At 31.9% G+C, this 16,716-nt stretch overlaps 5 protein-coding genes across 9 annotated transcripts; 2 read left to right on the forward strand and 3 right to left on the reverse strand.

Moving 5' to 3' along the window:
• Positions 1-1,203: 1,203 nt before the first annotated feature.
• LOC111689354 (UPF0389 protein GA21628-like) lies at positions 1,204-6,495 on the reverse strand. Its single transcript, XM_046952643.1, has 3 exons — positions 6,340-6,495; positions 6,054-6,220; positions 1,204-1,601 (listed from the first exon to the last, which is right to left on the reverse strand). Exons 2-3 carry the CDS (start codon positions 6,218-6,220, stop codon positions 1,400-1,402), a joined length of 369 nt encoding a protein of 122 aa, XP_046808599.1. The 5' UTR covers positions 6,340-6,495; the 3' UTR covers positions 1,204-1,399.
• A 145-nt stretch (positions 6,496-6,640) lies between these two features.
• LOC111683673 (rRNA methyltransferase 3, mitochondrial) lies at positions 6,641-9,841 on the forward strand. The gene is made up of 2 exons (XM_023445772.2): positions 6,641-7,813; positions 9,585-9,841. The coding sequence occupies exons 1-2, from the start codon at positions 6,729-6,731 to the stop codon at positions 9,754-9,756; spliced, it is 1,257 nt and encodes a 418-aa protein (XP_023301540.2). The 5' UTR covers positions 6,641-6,728; the 3' UTR covers positions 9,757-9,841.
• A 133-nt stretch (positions 9,842-9,974) lies between these two features.
• On the reverse strand, positions 9,975-14,286 carry LOC111683665 (importin subunit alpha-7). 3 transcript variants are annotated; one of them, XM_023445764.2, is made up of 8 exons: positions 14,161-14,286; positions 13,336-13,529; positions 12,871-13,266; positions 12,597-12,817; positions 12,270-12,533; positions 11,870-12,209; positions 11,054-11,213; positions 9,975-10,989 (listed from the first exon to the last, which is right to left on the reverse strand). In XM_023445764.2, exons 2-8 carry the CDS (start codon positions 13,525-13,527, stop codon positions 10,805-10,807), a joined length of 1,758 nt encoding a protein of 585 aa, XP_023301532.2. In that variant the 5' UTR covers positions 13,528-13,529; positions 14,161-14,286; the 3' UTR covers positions 9,975-10,804. The 3 variants fall into 3 exon arrangements, with proteins under 3 accessions (XP_023301532.2, XP_046808286.1, XP_046808285.1); XM_046952330.1 differs by lacking the exon at positions 14,161-14,286 and adding an exon at positions 13,744-13,977; XM_046952329.1 differs by lacking the exon at positions 14,161-14,286 and adding an exon at positions 13,699-13,976.
• On the forward strand, positions 14,003-14,895 carry LOC111683664 (DNA repair protein SWI5 homolog). Of its 3 annotated transcripts, none has more exons than XM_023445763.2 (2): positions 14,003-14,130; positions 14,604-14,895. In XM_023445763.2, the coding sequence occupies exon 2, from the start codon at positions 14,605-14,607 to the stop codon at positions 14,857-14,859; it is 255 nt and encodes an 84-aa protein (XP_023301531.2). In that variant the 5' UTR covers positions 14,003-14,130; position 14,604; the 3' UTR covers positions 14,860-14,895. The 3 variants fall into 3 exon arrangements, with proteins under 3 accessions (XP_023301531.2, XP_046808287.1, XP_046808288.1); XM_046952331.1 differs by lacking the exon at positions 14,003-14,130 and adding an exon at positions 14,284-14,418; XM_046952332.1 differs by lacking the exon at positions 14,003-14,130 and adding an exon at positions 14,414-14,532.
• An 889-nt stretch (positions 14,896-15,784) lies between these two features.
• LOC111683682 (protein MIX23) lies at positions 15,785-16,716 on the reverse strand. The gene is made up of 2 exons (XM_023445781.2): positions 16,546-16,716; positions 15,785-16,465 (listed from the first exon to the last, which is right to left on the reverse strand). The coding sequence occupies exons 1-2, from the start codon at positions 16,585-16,587 to the stop codon at positions 16,079-16,081; spliced, it is 429 nt and encodes a 142-aa protein (XP_023301549.1). The 5' UTR covers positions 16,588-16,716; the 3' UTR covers positions 15,785-16,078.

Raw genomic sequence — 16,716 nt, forward strand, 5'->3', positions numbered from 1 at the left:
TTCTAGTTCAGTTCTAGTTCAGTTCTAGTTCAGTTCTAGTTCAGTTCTAGTTCAGTTCTAGTTCAGTTCTAGTTCATTTCTAGTTCAGTTCTAGTTCAGTTCTATTTCTGTTTTAGTTTAGTTATAGTTCTGTTCTAATTTAGTTCTAGTTCTGTTTTAGTTCTGTTCTAGTTCTGTTCGAGTTTTGTTCTATGTAGTTCTGTTCTAGTTATGTTCTAGTTCTGTTCTAGTTCTGTTTTAGTTCTGTTCTAGTTCTGTTCTAATTCTGTTCTAGTTCTGTTCTATTTCTGTTCTAGTTCTGTTCTAGTTCTGTTCTAGTTCTGTTCTATTTCTGTTCTAGTTCTGTTTTAGTTCTGTTCTATTTCTAGTTCTGTTCTAGTTCTAGTTCTGTTCTAGTTCTGTTCTAGTTCTGTTCTAGTTCTGTTCTAGTTCTGTTCTAGTTCTGTTCTAGTTCTGTTCTAGTTCTGTTCTAGTTCTGTTCTAGTTCTGTTCTAGTTCTGTTCTAGTTCTGTTCTAGTTCTGTTCTAGTTCTGCTCTAGTTCTGTTCTAGTTCTGTTCTAGTTCTGTTCTAGTTCTGTTCTAGTTCTGTTCTAGTTCTGTTTTAGTTCTGTTCTAGTCCTGTTTAAGTTCTGTTTTAGATCTGTTCTAGTTCTGTTTTAGTTCTGTTCTAGTTCTGTTCTAGTTCTGTTTTAGTTCTCTTTTAGTTCTGTTCTTATTCTGTTCTAGTCTATTCTAGTTTTTATTGAGACGCGTAGCAATAATAATATTGTGTTCAATAGATGTTAAAAAAAGTCTCCAGGTATTTAGAAATGCAAAGCGTGAGTTGTTCTACGTACCCTGGGATAACTTCTACTGAGGGAACCAACAGAAATATTGGGTCCTTAGAAGTATCATTTCCAAAAAGATATCATCAGGACTTTATAAATTTATAAAGTATTTACCGAACAACTTCCATATCAAGTAAACAATAAGGAAAATTTATATAATAAGTATTCCGAGTCTAGACAACGTCCTTGGTATATATAACAATAAATGTATCACTTTTGGATATATCCTCAAAATAATATTTGAATGAATAGGAAATCCATTACCATAAATAGAGTGTTACAATCTAGAGAGACTCGTTTAACATTCAATACAGCCAGATGATTTAGATTAAATTAGGGAAAATTAACTTCCCATTTGTTAAAAAAACCTAAATAATTACAAGCACTTTATAGTTTATTTATTTAATAATAATAATAATAATGATAAAAACTTCACTTGTTTTACAAGTATCTAAACAAAATATATATCAAACATTTAATATTGCATAAACATAAAAATAAAAAATCGAGAAAAAAAAATGCGGGAATTTGGGATAGGTTTCAAAATCTTAAACTTAAAGAGTATAATTTACTTATTCCTTGGTTTCCTTAGTGGCATTAAGTTCATTGTATCTCTTATGCCATTCGATATTTTGTTTAGTAACACTTTCACCACGTTTGGCAGCTTCTTTGCCACTGTAAATCATAAGAGCACAACCAAGAACGGTTAGACCCATCATGATATTGGCAATACGAATACGCATTTTATTACGGCTACGTTCCATAACTTCAGCACTAGAACAAAACAACAAAAATGTAGGGAGAAAACAACAATGATGAATAGGGTTTGATTGTTATTGCATCGTAGTTAGTCAAGCTGTGTAAGGATGATATTATTGCAGGATACGATTAGAAAATGTTGGAATATATGGATGATGAATACTATGATATTTTTAAGTATTTGGTTGGTTATGAGATTAATTTTGTTTAATTTTATTTCATTAGTTGGTTAAATGTTTTGCCAATCTTCTTTATTTTGCCAATGTTCTGTTTATTTTCAGATACAATCACTTTCATGATATGATACCATATATTACTTAATAACAATTGATTACACCTATGAACACTTTGTATTATTTTAAAATTAATACGTCACATACATACACAGAGATATTAACAAAATTGTTGCTTAAGACTTTAGTGAATAAATTGTTTAAATACTTGCATTCCAAGTTCCATAAATTTCTGTTAAAAACTAATCCAAATGTTGCCCTAACATATTAAACATGTTTGCTTTAAAAGATCAGCAACATATCTCTACAATTGGTTAACAATTGCTACAATTGATCTCTCCTTTGCGAAGGATAGTTATCTTGATGTGATGCAAAGGCTTAAGTAGAAGGATCCATGAAGGTCGTACTAAATACCCATACAAGAGACACTCCTAGTAGAATTATCGAAAGCCTTCGATACAGTCAGTCATACCACACTCTTCCTGGACATACTGCAGTCCACCATGCCCAACAACTTGAAGAGATGGATTGTGAATGTCGTTCTTGAAGATGCCGCGGAAAACAAAAGTTGCTCTGGTCTAACTGAGATCGGAATGGAGCAACAGACTAAACGCCTACTGGTCACGCATAGTTGACGTCGTACCCGACTAGGTTCTTTACCCGATAGCCGGTTCTACGTACCGGAATGATCCGAATTATTCGAACAAGGGCTGTCAACCTCAGCAACAATAGTAAAATTTTCTGCTGCGGAACAACATATACCGGCATTGCTGACCGCATCCTTTTGGTTCGAGCCTGAATTGAATTAAATCCCGGACCATGGTTCTACACAGTTGGCCAGAAACGACTGCACAGCCCTATGTTCATCCAATTAAGGATTAAGGATGAACAGCCCTATGTTCATCCAATTAAGGATGAACATAGGGCTGGTGTCATCTCGGAACTGCTTTGGACTTAAGCACCATCGAGAGTGGTCGGAAATTTTTGTTGCCACATGCTGCTTACAACAGCCAGTAAGGATCCCCATGAAACCCACTACATAACTGTCCAGCTCACTCAGTTTACTTAGCCCAATGGATTTATGGACTAACCCCGAAAAAGTAGGCCAATTTCTTGGCTCAGAACCTCTTACCGGATTAAAAGTTTTATAGTTTAAGCTGTTACAACAATAACAAAAACTACACCCATATCAGATGGTCTTTTAACAAGAACTTAACAAGAACTATCCATGTCTTTTAGCGACTGTTTTTCTCCTATAAGTCTTTATGTCACACGTTCCGTTCCTGTCCGTTCTTAAGGTCTCTAGGACTTTATCCTTGAACATCTGCCAAACCAATCAGTGTTTGTTTACCCAAATTGGGCAGCTGAGTTTTTGACTGTAATGAAGAAGTAGTTCTTGAAACTTGGCCGCAAGTAAAAAAATACAATCTTTTTGTTCTTCCGTAAATATCCTATTCTCGTGGCACTGACTTTAAGACGCAGTGAATCGAATACTGCTAATATTCAGGTTAGTTTGTTATATGCCCTGTCCAAGCTAATATACCAGAGGTGAGGTGCCTTTTACTTCAAACAATGCAACTCTAAAGATGTAACGATAGATAATCCAACTTTGGGAGTTACAAAAGCATTAGACCCCCACCTCAGATGACTTGTTATCTTTGAACAGAGCTAAACCCATACTGGCTAAGTATAAAATTCATCAACTACATATGACCAAAGACGCGCCTAAACGTTAACGATCTGAGGAGAACGTTCAAACTCAGACAGGGCAATTATAGAAGATTTTAAAGGACACCTCGTTTGCGTTGTGATTAATAAAGGCTTCTCTAATTGTTCTATTCCTCACGGAGAGTAATCCTGGCATTTGGTGTTTAAAAAGCTCCAAACTTGTTTCCAGTTCAAAAGAACAATCGACACTGCTTATCAAGCTATTAGACGTTCTGTGGGATGGATCAATCAGTTGTGGTCGCTGTTGGATGAGGTCACTTTATTAGAGCCTTCGAAACTATAGGAAATTTCGATTACTTCTGTTGTTTCTTAAGAAGAGACATTCTCCGGACGTCGAATGATATGCCAACCTACTCTCAGTGACAAGTACATAAAATGGTCTAACCCGCTGTGTTTTAAAAGCGCTGAAGCAGACAAGTCTTTCTTGAGTTCAAGGAGTTCTTGATTTCATTACATAGGTTGTGTGGATGGATCTATTGTAGGTTTAAGTTTCAAATAGTAATGCACTCACACAGGACATGAACAAGGACAGGATAAGAACAAGGACATGATTGCTCTACTTTTAATGGTATTGCTATTGTAAATAGCTTCAGAATAATCAAAAAATTATGCTTTAGAAGGTGTCATAATGAAGTAAAATATGAACTATGGAGTTATCGTCGTTAAAAGTACCGCTATTGCATCGTCAACAGTATTATAAGCTGCTATTGTATTGTTTATAATTCTGCTATAAGTTTTCTTTTGAATATCTCCTACCCATCTGTTCTACACTCCATTAAGATATGATATTTCTATGTTTGTTTTCTGATCCACTTTTCCAAAATTCTACATATTCCTGGCATTTCTTTTCCATTGATATATGTATAAAGAAACTGCAATAAAATGACAATAGATGTCGCACTATACTATTTTAAAATCATCCGATCTACCGAGCACAAATCGTTTTAATGTCGTTAATTTCCTTTTCACACATTATTAAATTTTTTATTTCTTAATTTAAATTACTATTTTTTTAAACAACACTTTATATTTACTCAAAATTAAACTTCAATTAACTCTTAAAACTTTATATGTACCGACAAAAAAAAAAAACAAAATGTTTGTTTGAAGTCAAACCACAAACAACTTTTAAAACAAATATTTTTTTTCTATAACATTGTTTTTCTACTTATTCAAGGAGAAACTTTAAAGTAATTATTTGCTATATATTTAAAAAAAAATTAAGATTGATGTGATCATCGCTGCTACATTTAGTGTGATTTGATTTTTTTTTTATCTTATTGCTAGATAAACAGCACTAGCAGCTAAACAAGTGCTGAGCGGTAGGTGTTGAGTGCAATACATTATTTAATTGTTATTAATTATTTTTGTATGTTTGCCATTTTGTTTAGTTACTTATTTAGGCAAATATTTAATAGTAATACAATATTAATTACTTTTAATTAAAACGGGTATAAATAATATAAAGAAATTTCTAATGTTGCTGTATTAGGAAATTGATTTTGAATTTAAAAAATTAATTTGAATTGAAGACTATCTTTCGTTAGAAATTAAGATAAAATTTCAATTAGGAACATTTTGCTGATAATTTGTTGATTGCTATAAGAATCTAACAAGTATAAAGAGATAATTTAAACAATGTTTTCCATGATTATTTTGTAAACACCATTTCTTATACAAGTTTTCAAACAATAACTGAACTAGAATTGAACTGAACTAGAATTGAACTGAACTAGAACTGAACTAGAACTGAACTAGAACTGAACTAGAGCTGAACTAGAACTGAACTAGAACTGAACTAGAACTGAACTAGAGCTGAACTAGAACTGAACTAGAACTGAACTAGAACTGAACTAGAACTGAACTAGAACTGAACTAGAACTGAACTAGAACTGAACTAGAACTGAACTAGAACTGAACTAGAACTGAACTAGAAATAAACTAGAAATGAACTAGAAATGAACTAGAACTGAACTAGAACTGAACTAGATCTGAACTAGAACTGACCTAGAGCTGAACTAGAACTGAACACAATAAAACCGAAGAAATACTGCTACGCTATTTAGTTGTGTTACAGTTATGTTACCATCAAGGGATGTATTCGTTTAGGCAAAGGAAGTTTAATAATCCACAATACATTTATAATTTGAATCCATTTGAATCAATTTAAGATGAAAGTTTAAATCTTTGTACATTATCTCTCATTTTCACACTAAATAGCTGATTAAAATAAATTAATGCTATTTCTATCCTCTTCGGTGTTTCATCTTATAATGTATGTACGACAGCATACATAAGCGGCAGCGGAAGATACGTGTGTATACACACGCGAATTTTAAACAAACAAGAAAAAAACGGGCATAAAAACCAACAAAACAAATTGGAAGACCCAAAAAATGATAGTATACTGATTGATGATTTGAATGAATTAATAAAATACGCAATAATTTCATCATTATAAATATAATTTCATAAATATTATGGAAAATTTTCAAAAGGAACTTACCTCACAAAATTGGGCACCTCTTTGACGGACTTATACTTGCCAGTCCATACCAAAAATCTTTTTTCCAAATTGTTAGGTGTATAGCTATTAACCTGTCCAGGGGCAGAGGATTGACTCATGGCACGTCTGGCCAAGAGAGAAGGCACCAAAGCAATTTGTCTAAACATCTAACACAAGCAAATAGTAAAGAGGACAACAGAGAAAACACTATTATTAACTAACTTATAATTAAGTAATAAAACTTTTAAAAACTAAACTTGAAAAAATATAATTAATTTTTCCTTACCTTTTATGTGTTAATCGTTGGAAAATTATACAACAAATAATCCAAAAACCGCTTAAAATGACATTTAATACAAAAAAACAATATCAACAGCTGTTTAACAGATACCAGTGGCGATCAAATAAAACACTTTCGGCTTCGTACTCTAAACCAAAGTCGTTTTTTATATAAATGAGATGACGGTTTTACACATTAAACAGTTTTCAACGTCGTTAACTTTAAATTCTAACGGCGACTAGACTTTTCAACCGTTACAACATTATATTTGTTGCCAATTTTATTTAAACATTCACCAATGAATGCTAACACAATTTCTTTAAGGTTATGTTGTTTTAAACAAAATGTAAATAAAAACTTTACCTTGTGTTTAAATTATAAGTTATTCAATAAAAATGTTTTCCAATTTACTTAAAACTTTAAATAAATCCTATACTAAAACAATACTACCCTCAAGCAGTAGATATTTATGTTCCGGCAAAGATTTCAAACCTAAACAGAATACAACTGAGGAAGAAGCTGCTCTCAAAATAGAGGCTAGTCTTTTTGATAATTCCTCGGTTAAATATGAACCCACTAAAAAGGAAGAAGTATTGAAGAAAACAAAACAAAAACCTCATAAAAGTTTTAATGTTAGCAATATTATAAGTAAACCTCAACAATTTCCCAGTTTTAAAAAATCCCGCTCAGAACGCCAGGTAGAATCAAAGGTTATCCATGACGAGGAAACGGGTTTGGAATTTTTAAAATTAAGTCTTAATGACCCCAGACTAAGTACACTGCTAATTACGGCGCGTTCTAAGAAAAGGCGTGATAAGGATAGACAAATTATAATTGAAGGTAGACGTTTAATATTGGAAGCCTTAGATTGTGGCCTAAAATTAAACAGTCTTATATTCAGCCAAAAGGATCAACTGTTAGACATCAAGGATAATGTGTTGCAGGCTCAAATGCAATTTAATACCAAAATATATAAGGTGCCTCATCATGATTTAAAAACTTGGTCTACGTTAACCACACCACCCGGCATAATGGCGATATTCGAAAGACCTGCTTTACACAATGTAGTAAGTAAAATGTCGTCTGGTTCTGATCCTTTACCCATAACTGTGGTTTGTGATAATATTCGCGAACCCAATAACTTGGGCAGTATTATACGCACCTGCGCCGCTTTACCCTGCCTACAAATTGTTATTACCAAAGGCTGTTGTGATCCTTGGGAATCAAAGGCTTTACGTGGTGGTTGTGGTGGTCATTTCCGTGTACCTATACGTGATGATGTTGATTGGCAGGATGTTCCACTAATGATTCCACCTGAAGTAGCGGATAATTGTTGTATTTTTGTGGCAGAAAATAATTTGGAGAAATTAGAAAATAAAACGGCATCAGTTGTGGAGTATTCGGAAGTGGAAAAAACGGGTTCACATAATGTGGTCATTATAGGAGGAGAGAGTCATGGTGTTAGTGAGGATGCCTATAGGTGAGAGCGGAAATAGAAATTAACTGAACTATATTTAAACTGAATTTAAAGTAGCAATGATCTAGAACCGAACTGAACTAGAACTGAACTCGAACTGAACTAGAACTAAACTAGAACTTAACTAGAACTTAACTAGAACTGAACTAGAACTGAACTAGAATTGAACTAGAACTGAACTAGAACTGAACTAGAACTGAAATAGAACTGAACTAGAACTGAAATAGAACTGAACTAGAACTGAATTAGAACTGAACTAGAACTGAACTAGAACTAAACTAGAACTGATCTATAACTGAACCAGAACTGAACTAGAATTGAACTAGAACTGAACTAGAACTGAGCTAGAACTGAAGTAGAACTAAACTAGAACTGAACTAGAACTGATCTAGATTGAACTAGAACTAAACTAGAACTGATCTATAACTGAACCAGAACTGAACTAGAACTGAACTAGAACTGAACTAGAACTGAACTAGAACTGAACTAGAACTGAACTAGAACTGAACTAGAACTGAACTAGAACTGAACTAGAACTAAACTAGAACTGAACTAGAACTGAACTAGAACTAAACTAGAACTGTACTAGAACTGAACTAGAACTGAACTAGAACTGAACTAGAACTGAACTAGAACAAGAACTGAACTAGAACTGAACCAGAACTGAAGTAGAACTGAACTAAACCTGAACTAGAACTGAATTAGAACTGAACTAGAACTGAAATAGAACTGAACTGGAACAAAACTAGAACTGAACTAGTACTGAACTAGAACTGAACTAGAACGTAACTAGAACTGAACTGAACTAGAACTAAACTAGAACTGAACTAGAACTGAACTAGAACTGAACTAGAACTGAACTAGAACTGAACTAGAACTGAACTAGAACTAAACTAGAACTGAACTAGAACTGAACTAGAACTGAACTAGAACTGAACTAGAACTAAACTAGAACTGAACTAGAACTGAACTAGAACTGAACTAGAACTGAATTAGAACTGAACTAGAACTGAACTAGAACTGAACTAGAACTGAACTAGAACTGAACTAGAACTAAACTAGAACTGAACTAGAACTGAACTAGAACTAAACTAGAACTGAACTAGAACTGAACTAGAACTGAACTAGAACTGAACTAGAACTGAACTAGAACTGAACTAGAACTGAACTAGAACTGAACTAGAACTGAACTAGAACTAAACTAGAACTGAACTAGACCTGAACTAGAACTTAACTAGAACTGAACTAGAACTAAACTAGAACTGAACTAAAACTGAACTAGAACTGAACTAAAACTGAACTTGAACTGAACTAGAACTGAATTAAAACTGATCGAGAACTGAACTTGAATTAAACTAGAACTGATCTATAATTGAACCAGAACTGAACTAAAACTAAACTAGAAGGGCACTGGAAATGTACTATAACTGAACTGGAACTGAACTAAAACTGAATTAGAACTGATCTATAACTGAACCAGAACTGAACTAGAACTGAATTAGAACTGAACTGGAACTAGATCTAAAATAGAACTGAACTAAAACTAAACTAGAACTGAACCAGAACTGAATCAGAACTGAACTAGATCTGAACTAGAACTCAATTAGAACTAGACTAGAACAGAAATAAAACTGAAATAGAACTGAACTAGAACTGAACTTGAACTGAACTAGAACTGAAATACAACTGAACTAGAACTGATCATGAACTGAAAATGAACTGATTTAGAGCCGAACTGGAACTGAACTAAAACATAATCTTCTATTTTTTCCAGATTTCTTTCAACTGTTGGAACACGAGGTACATGTCTTAACATACCTTTAGCTCAAGGTATAGACAGCTTAAATGTAGCCTCAGCTTTAACTTTAATTTTGTATGAATTACGAAAAAATATTATTAATTCGCAGCAGCAATTGTTGCTTAAAAAAGAACCTAAAACAGTTTAATAAGTTTTTGTTAATAAAATAAATTTAAAAAAAAAAACAAATAAAGCAAAAATAAGTTTTCTTTTTCTGTAGATTAATTCTTTATTTATGAATTTTTCCATGCAATCAAATTAAAAAATTAAGCAAAAAAAAACTAAATAGAAATAGGAAATTTAAAAAGAATTTATAAACAAAAATAATTAATAATAATAAAAAATAACACAGATTTTTTATGTTAAACTATAAATTATTTTCAACATATGTTTTGTTTGTTTTAAAACTTTTCTTCAAATTAACGAGGAGTTGTTAGGTATTTGTTAATTATTATAATATTTAATTATAATAAATAACATAAATATAATTAAAAAAAATATATGTACAAATTACATAGTAAAGCAATGGAAATGGGATATTTTTTATAAATAAAACAAATAAAAAAATAATAATAAGAATTTATGCCAACAAAAAGCCAAGCTTAAGAAAGAAAGGGGGGGGAGGTTTACTAGAAAGTTATTATAATAAGGCCTTTAAAAAAAAATTAAAAAAAAATAATAAAAATAAAACAAAAAAATGCATTCAAAGCAAAGAAATTTTAAAGGTTAAATACAATATTAATTAGTAGTTTAGTAAGTAATTACTAATAAAATTTTTTGACTATTGGAAGTTATTTTTCTTGCAAGTGTTTCATATATTATAGTTAATTCTCGTTAATTACTTAATGTATTATTCATTATGTTTTACAGTTGATAGTTACTAGATTCTGTTTTCTTCATTATAAATACATATTTCTATTGCAAAAAAAAAAGAAACAAAATAAATAAAATCTCATTTACATTTTAAAGATTTCATATTTTGGTTGTTTGTCTGTTTGTTTGTTTGTTTGTTTGTTTGTTTGTTTGTAGTTAGTTGCAAATACTTGTTGAGAATTTACTTTTGTCTTAGCAATAGTAATAGTAGTAGGTAGTCATTATAGCTTTACTAACTAAGTTTGTCCATCATCATTATGATCTTTTTTTTATAATAATATTAATAATTAATTTTAGTATAATTTTATCATCAATTGAGGAGGCTAGAAATTGAAACCACCTTGTGGAGCACCTAAATCCGTATTGAATGCATATTGATTACCATCTACTGAGGGTGCTACTCGTACGTCCTCCTCCTCATTGCCAAAGTATTGTTCGATTATATAGAAGGATTTATTATATATATCACGATTTTCATGTGATTGCAAATATTCGATTTTATCCAAACCTGCCAAAATATATTATCATTAGTTTTGGAGAATTAAAAGAAAGCAAGACATTTTCTAACTTACCTGAACATTCTTCAATAGCCATGGCATAGGGGTTTGGTCTTGCAGTGAATTTTTCACCTGCTTTAAGTATATTTTCTAAAGCATTTAATGCCACTTGTACGATATCCGAATCGACGACAGTTAAGAAGTCACACATGGGAGGTATGCAACCAACATGAACCTTAAAAATTCAATTAGTTATACAAGTTAAACAGTTTTACTAGATTTTTAATACTAGATCAGTTATATTTCAGTTCTAGATAAAGTCCAGTTCTTATTATGTTTGGCTCTACTTCTGTTCCTGATCTCTTTCAGTTCTGTTCTAGTTCTGCTTGAGTTCGGTTCTAGTTCTGCTCTAATTCTGTTCTAGTTTTGTTTTAGATCTGTTCGAGTTTGTTTTTGTTTTATTCTAGTTCTGTTCTTGTTCTGTTCTGTTCTTGTTCTGTTCTTGTTCTTGTTCTTGTTCTTGTTCTTGTTCTGTTCTTGTTCTTGTTCTGTTCTTGTTCTGTTCTTGTTCAGTTCTTGTTCTGTTCTTGTTCTGTTCTTGTTCTGTTCTTGTTCTGTTCTTGTTCTGTTCTTGTTCTGTTCTTGTTCTGTTCTTGTTCTGTTCTTGTTCTGTTCTTGTTCTGTTCTTGTTCTGTTCTTGTTCTGTTCTTGTTCTGTTCTTGTTCTGTTCTTGTCCTGTTCTTGTTCTGTTCTAGTTCTATTCTAGTTCTATTCTAGTTTTGTTCTAGTTCTTTTCCAGTTCTGTTCTAATTCTTTTTTGGTTCCATTCTAGTTCCCTTTTAAATCGATTCTAGTGCAGATTTACCTAAGTATTATTCCAGCCTTACTTACCAAATATCGTATTTGTTCAGCCGTACCACTACTTGTGGCATTTGTTATGGCCCAGGCGGCCTCTCGTTTCGTTTTAAAATCAGCCGTTTGCATTATATTAATAAGAGTTGGAAAGATATTGGCATCGATGACGGCTTGTATCTGTTGACGATTGCCGGCTGCAATATTTGAGATCGTCCAGCAGGCTTCTTTCTTAATCGTATCCACAGGTGAGGTAAGCAAATAGCTAATGCAGGGCAAAGCATTACAATTTAAAATAACTTGAGTTTGGACATCATCGCCGGTAACGATATTGCCGACAGCACGCAAAGCAGCTGTTACGACATTATGTTGGGGATGCCTAATCATAAAAAAGAATTAATACCTTTACCATGTTTTCTAAAGAAATAGAAAAACTTACATTAGTAATTCGACTAAACGCCTGCAAACACCAGCATCTATAACAGCCTGTATTTTGTCATTAGGACCATCGGATAGATAACTAATGGCCCAACATGTATCACTTAATACATCGGTATCTGAGTGATTTAATAGACGCGCCAATATGGGTAGACCATGAACAATTTTTGTAAAATCTGCTGGAGGATTTTTGCCACGACACAGATTGGACAAGGTCCAAACGGCATTACGTATCATTGTTAAACGTTCGGTGGTGCTTAAAACACTGTTTGAATTTTTTTGTTTTTTTGTATTAAAGATTTTTGTTAATTTAAGAAAATAAACTTACTGCAATAGAGGTTGCATTATGCCCGAGTTAAGTAAATGATCACGACAGGCTGGTGAATCACCGGCTATATTACCTAAAGCCCAAACAGCTTGTTCCTGTACATCATCATGAGGACTTGAGAGCAATTCAATGAAGATGGGCACTGAACCAGCTTCAATAACAATTTTGGTTTGTTGTGAAGTACCCGAAGCAATATTTGTTAAAGTCCAAGCTGCTTCAAACTAGAATTTAAAACAGTTAAGTACAGTTCTAGTGCTAAATGATTAACACTCACCTGTAATGCAGCATTATTATTGTTCTTTAAGAATTGAACAAATCTTGGAACTATACCCTTTTGTATGACTTCTTCAATGGGTGGATTTGGATCTCTAGATAATAATTTACGAAACTTTTGTGTGGCATCCAATTGGACACTTTCGATTTCACTATATAAAGCATCAATCATTTCTTTTTTAATCACGGTATTCGTTTGCTGTTGTTGTGGTGAAATGTAAACATTTTGTTGCTGCTGCTGCTGTTGTTGTTGCTGATGGTTAAGCACAGTTTGAGGTATATGTTGGTACTGTTGTTGTTGTTGTTGCTGCTGCTGTTGTAGTTCTGAATTCTTAGATAAATCCAAACCTTCGGTTGGTGTTAAAATATCATTGGGAAGTTGAATCATTTCAGATTCCTATAAAAAACAACAATAACAACAAAAAATGTAAAATTTTAAATTTTAAGGAAATTTTAAGAAAATTACCTGCATTATATCATTATCCATGTTATTTAATAGGGCGCTATTAGGATTTTCCAAAACCACATTTCGTCTTTTGGTGAGCTGTTGCTCACGTTTTTGTTTGCGTATTTGAATGCCCTCTTCCTCGCGTCGTCTACGCATTTCGGAAGAGTCCAGTCCAGCATTTTTATAACGATGCCTATGTGTAGTGGACATTTCTGGGAAAAAAGGAAAACTTTTAAAGTTTAAATTTTCTTTTGAACCCACGAGGGTGTGGTTAATGGTGTTAAATTGCGTTATATTTATTTTTCTTTAAAAATTTCCTTCTTAGGTGTGAGTTAAAGATGTTTCCTGTTAAAAAAATGCTTTTGTTTCTAAATCAATTACCACAACTTTTACTTTTCTTTGATTAAACAATCAACTTTTCTTTACACTATTAGTCCAGTAAAGAGGCGGGCGGTCGGGCAGTTAGACTTTAAGTTAAACAACCAGTCAAAGAGGCAGGCATGCATTTCTCACATTTTGACACTTTACACCCGATACATCACTGCATAATCAACTAAACAGCCAACCCATTGACTTGCCATCACCACATTTACTTAAAAGTGCATACTCTTCCCACCTGCACATACCCCTTTCCAAAAAAATATGATACACCTTACCAATACATTGACAGAAAAATTACTATTTTTTTCTTTCTACTTTTCTGCTCTCGCATTCACTTATAAAACACACGTTTTTGCAAAACTTCTTGCTTTTAGTAATTGTTGTCTAAACCAATTTAATTATTTCTAAAACCCTAAGAACCACTGTTAATAGGTAATTAATTAATTTTGTAAAAAAACGTACCTAATTTTAATAAATTTTGTGCAGAAATTGTTAATAAAAAATTTTGTTAAATGAAAAAGTTTTTTTTTATTTTTTACTTTAGTGTTGGAAAGTGAAAAATGCGATAAATTACAGCGTAGTAAAAATTAGTAAGGTGATATGTACAGAGTTGTTTTCTTATAGAGTTGAAGAATTAGGTACTCATAGTTTTAAATTTCTTGTAAACAAACAGTATTCTCTGTCAAGCCGTCAAAAGATTTTAGTAATTTAACGCCGTTAGTAAGTAATGTATGAAATGCAAACTAAAATTTATATATTCATAAAGATATTAATCGTTTTTATTAAGCATATATGAATATTGAGAAATATCTTTCCTTTTTTTAACAATTACAGGTTTATATATATATAAAATATTATTAAAATTTATATATATTTTTTTAATTTTCCATTTATGTTTATTACAGCATGCCATTAGAAAAGCCCAATGTTTCTCCATCTTTACACCAACTAATAGCTACATATAAGGATTTGCAAAAACAATTAGAAGATTCTGCAGATTCTACTGCTCCAGAAGAACGAAAGAAAGAAATTATGAACTTATTACATGAATTTAATGATGTTAAAGATGCTGCCCAAATTGTTATTGGCAAATTGGCCAATATGCAGGGTAAAACTATAAAAGAATTACATTTGGAATATAACTTACCCTTAAATGAATAATATAATAAAATAAATAATTTATGTTTTTAAATATTATTTGTCTTCGTTCGATAAAAATTTCCGAACTGTAAATACAATGTAATTAAGATCTGGTGGTTCATTTTGTACTTGATCTGTTTAAGGTTAAGTATTAGGGTTCTATAGTTGAAACGAAAAGTCGTCTTTTGGACTTTTTGCATTTTAGGAAAAGTCGACTTTTAGACTTTTTGCATTTTATGAAAAGTCGACTTTTGGACTTTCGACTTTTTGCATTTAGTTAAAAGTCGATTTTTCGACTTTTTTCATTTAATTAAAAGTCGACTTTTTGACTTTTAATATTTTATAAATAGTCGACTTTTCTAATTCTTTCGACTTTTTCCGACTTGCAATTTTTTGAGTTTTTTCGACTTCTTTCTATTTTCGACTTTTTTTGACTATTTTCGACTTTTTTCGACTCTTTCCGACTTTTATTTACAAAGTCGACTTTTCGACTTTTTTCATAGACGATAGTCTAGTTATCGACTTTTTTATAACAAAATAGTCGACTTCGACTTTTTTCGACAAAAAGTCGATTGTTCGATTATTCGAAAGTCGATTTATAAAACCCTATTAAGTATCAGATCAATTTCAACTCTCTTCCATGTAGAGCTAGCTGCATACTTCTAGTTCAATTGTAAATTCTGTATTAGTTTTGTTGTCATTCAGTTCTGTATTAGATTAATTAGTTTTCGAGTTTGAGTTCTAGTCCAAGATAAATTCCATATAATTTTCAATTTAGTTTTGAATCGATTTCAATTAATTTTCGTATTTAATCTATATTAGTTACGGATAAATTCTAAATAAATTCAAACTCTGCATAATTATTACGATTCATAAAAATATCGGTTAATAACTGTAATATCACAATTACCGTTTATTTAAAACAATTTTTGACTCGAATCAAATATGCGGTTCACAATTTCTGCGGAAATAAATGTTTTTATTGGTAACAATAACATTTTAAACGTATTTTCATAATAAAAAAAACAATATGTATATAAAAAACAACTTATCGTGAATTGCTTTTCAAAAATTACATAAGCAAATTTAAAAAAATGCAAACTTTATAAAGTTTAAATTGTACTTAGCACAAAAATCATTAAATGAAAAAAAGTTTGAAACGTTATTAAAAAGTAGCTAACTACAGGGATTACAAAAAACAAACCCTTTTATCTCTACAAAAAAGAAATAGATGGCTGGCTCATAAAGCTGAAGCACCAGCTCTAAAATATAAACGACAACGTTCATTAAACGCCTTGTAAGAACGTTCTTTAACAATATCCTCTACATTTAGTTCGGATTGTAAAACACGTAACTTTCTTTGTTCCGATTTAAATTTCTTATCCACATCCATATCATCCGGCTGGGATTCACGTTTTTCTCGTAGACTTTTTAGTGTTTCGGCTGAAAGCATTATACAACTGCGTATGGCTTCCTCACGTTGCTTGTGTCCAGTTTGTAATTTAGAATATAAATCTTTGCAGGTCTTCTCACCATCCACTTGACCTTTGAATGATTCCGTTGGCAGTGAGGTATTTAGGGCATAAATTATTTTATCATCAATATCACGCATCTTCTTGAGAGCATCCTATATAATATAAAAAATATGTTTTAGGCGGTTTTTTGTCAGTAGTCCAATTGGGTTTCCACCAAAACTAAAAAACTCACTTGGAAGCCTAGAAAATCTTGACAGCTATAGGAAATGGCCATATTTTATTTATAATTATTAATATTTTTCTAAATGTGTTACAAAATTGCAGCACCAAAAAAAATTAGAAGAAAACAGAACAACAGCAGTAGTAAAAAAATTATGCCGACAAAAAAATGACATTTCTTATA

Source organism: Lucilia cuprina, chromosome 5 (genome assembly GCF_022045245.1).
Source record: "Lucilia cuprina isolate Lc7/37 chromosome 5, ASM2204524v1, whole genome shotgun sequence".
In the NCBI taxonomy this organism is placed as follows: domain Eukaryota; kingdom Metazoa; phylum Arthropoda; class Insecta; order Diptera; family Calliphoridae; genus Lucilia; species Lucilia cuprina.

What these genes read in the sequence shown, in the direction of transcription:
- LOC111689354 (XM_046952643.1), bottom strand. Translation starts at nt 6,220, where the DNA reads ATGTTTAGACAAATTGCTTTGGTGCCTTCTCTCTTGGCCAGACGTGCC. An exon ending in GAGGTGCCCAATTTTGTGAG is followed by an intron (nt 1,602 to 6,053) that starts GTAAGTTCCTTT and finishes GTTTTGTTCTAG; the next exon opens with TGCTGAAGTTATGGAACGTA.
- LOC111683673 (XM_023445772.2), top strand. Translation starts at nt 6,729, where the DNA reads ATGTTTTCCAATTTACTTAAAACTTTAAATAAATCCTATACTAAAACA. An exon ending in GTTAGTGAGGATGCCTATAG is followed by an intron (nt 7,814 to 9,584) that starts GTGAGAGCGGAA and finishes TATTTTTTCCAG; the next exon opens with ATTTCTTTCAACTGTTGGAA.
- LOC111683665 (XM_023445764.2), bottom strand. Translation starts at nt 13,527, where the DNA reads ATGTCCACTACACATAGGCATCGTTATAAAAATGCTGGACTGGACTCT. An exon ending in ATAATAATGCTGCATTACAG is followed by an intron (nt 12,818 to 12,870) that starts GTGAGTGTTAAT and finishes TTTAAATTCTAG; the next exon opens with TTTGAAGCAGCTTGGACTTT. An exon ending in GGCTATTGAAGAATGTTCAG is followed by an intron (nt 10,990 to 11,053) that starts GTAAGTTAGAAA and finishes ATATTTTGGCAG; the next exon opens with GTTTGGATAAAATCGAATAT.
- LOC111683664 (XM_023445763.2), top strand. Translation starts at nt 14,605, where the DNA reads ATGCCATTAGAAAAGCCCAATGTTTCTCCATCTTTACACCAACTAATA.
- LOC111683682 (XM_023445781.2), bottom strand. Translation starts at nt 16,587, where the DNA reads ATGGCCATTTCCTATAGCTGTCAAGATTTTCTAGGCTTCCAA. An exon ending in AAGATTTTCTAGGCTTCCAA is followed by an intron (nt 16,466 to 16,545) that starts GTGAGTTTTTTA and finishes TATATTATATAG; the next exon opens with GATGCTCTCAAGAAGATGCG.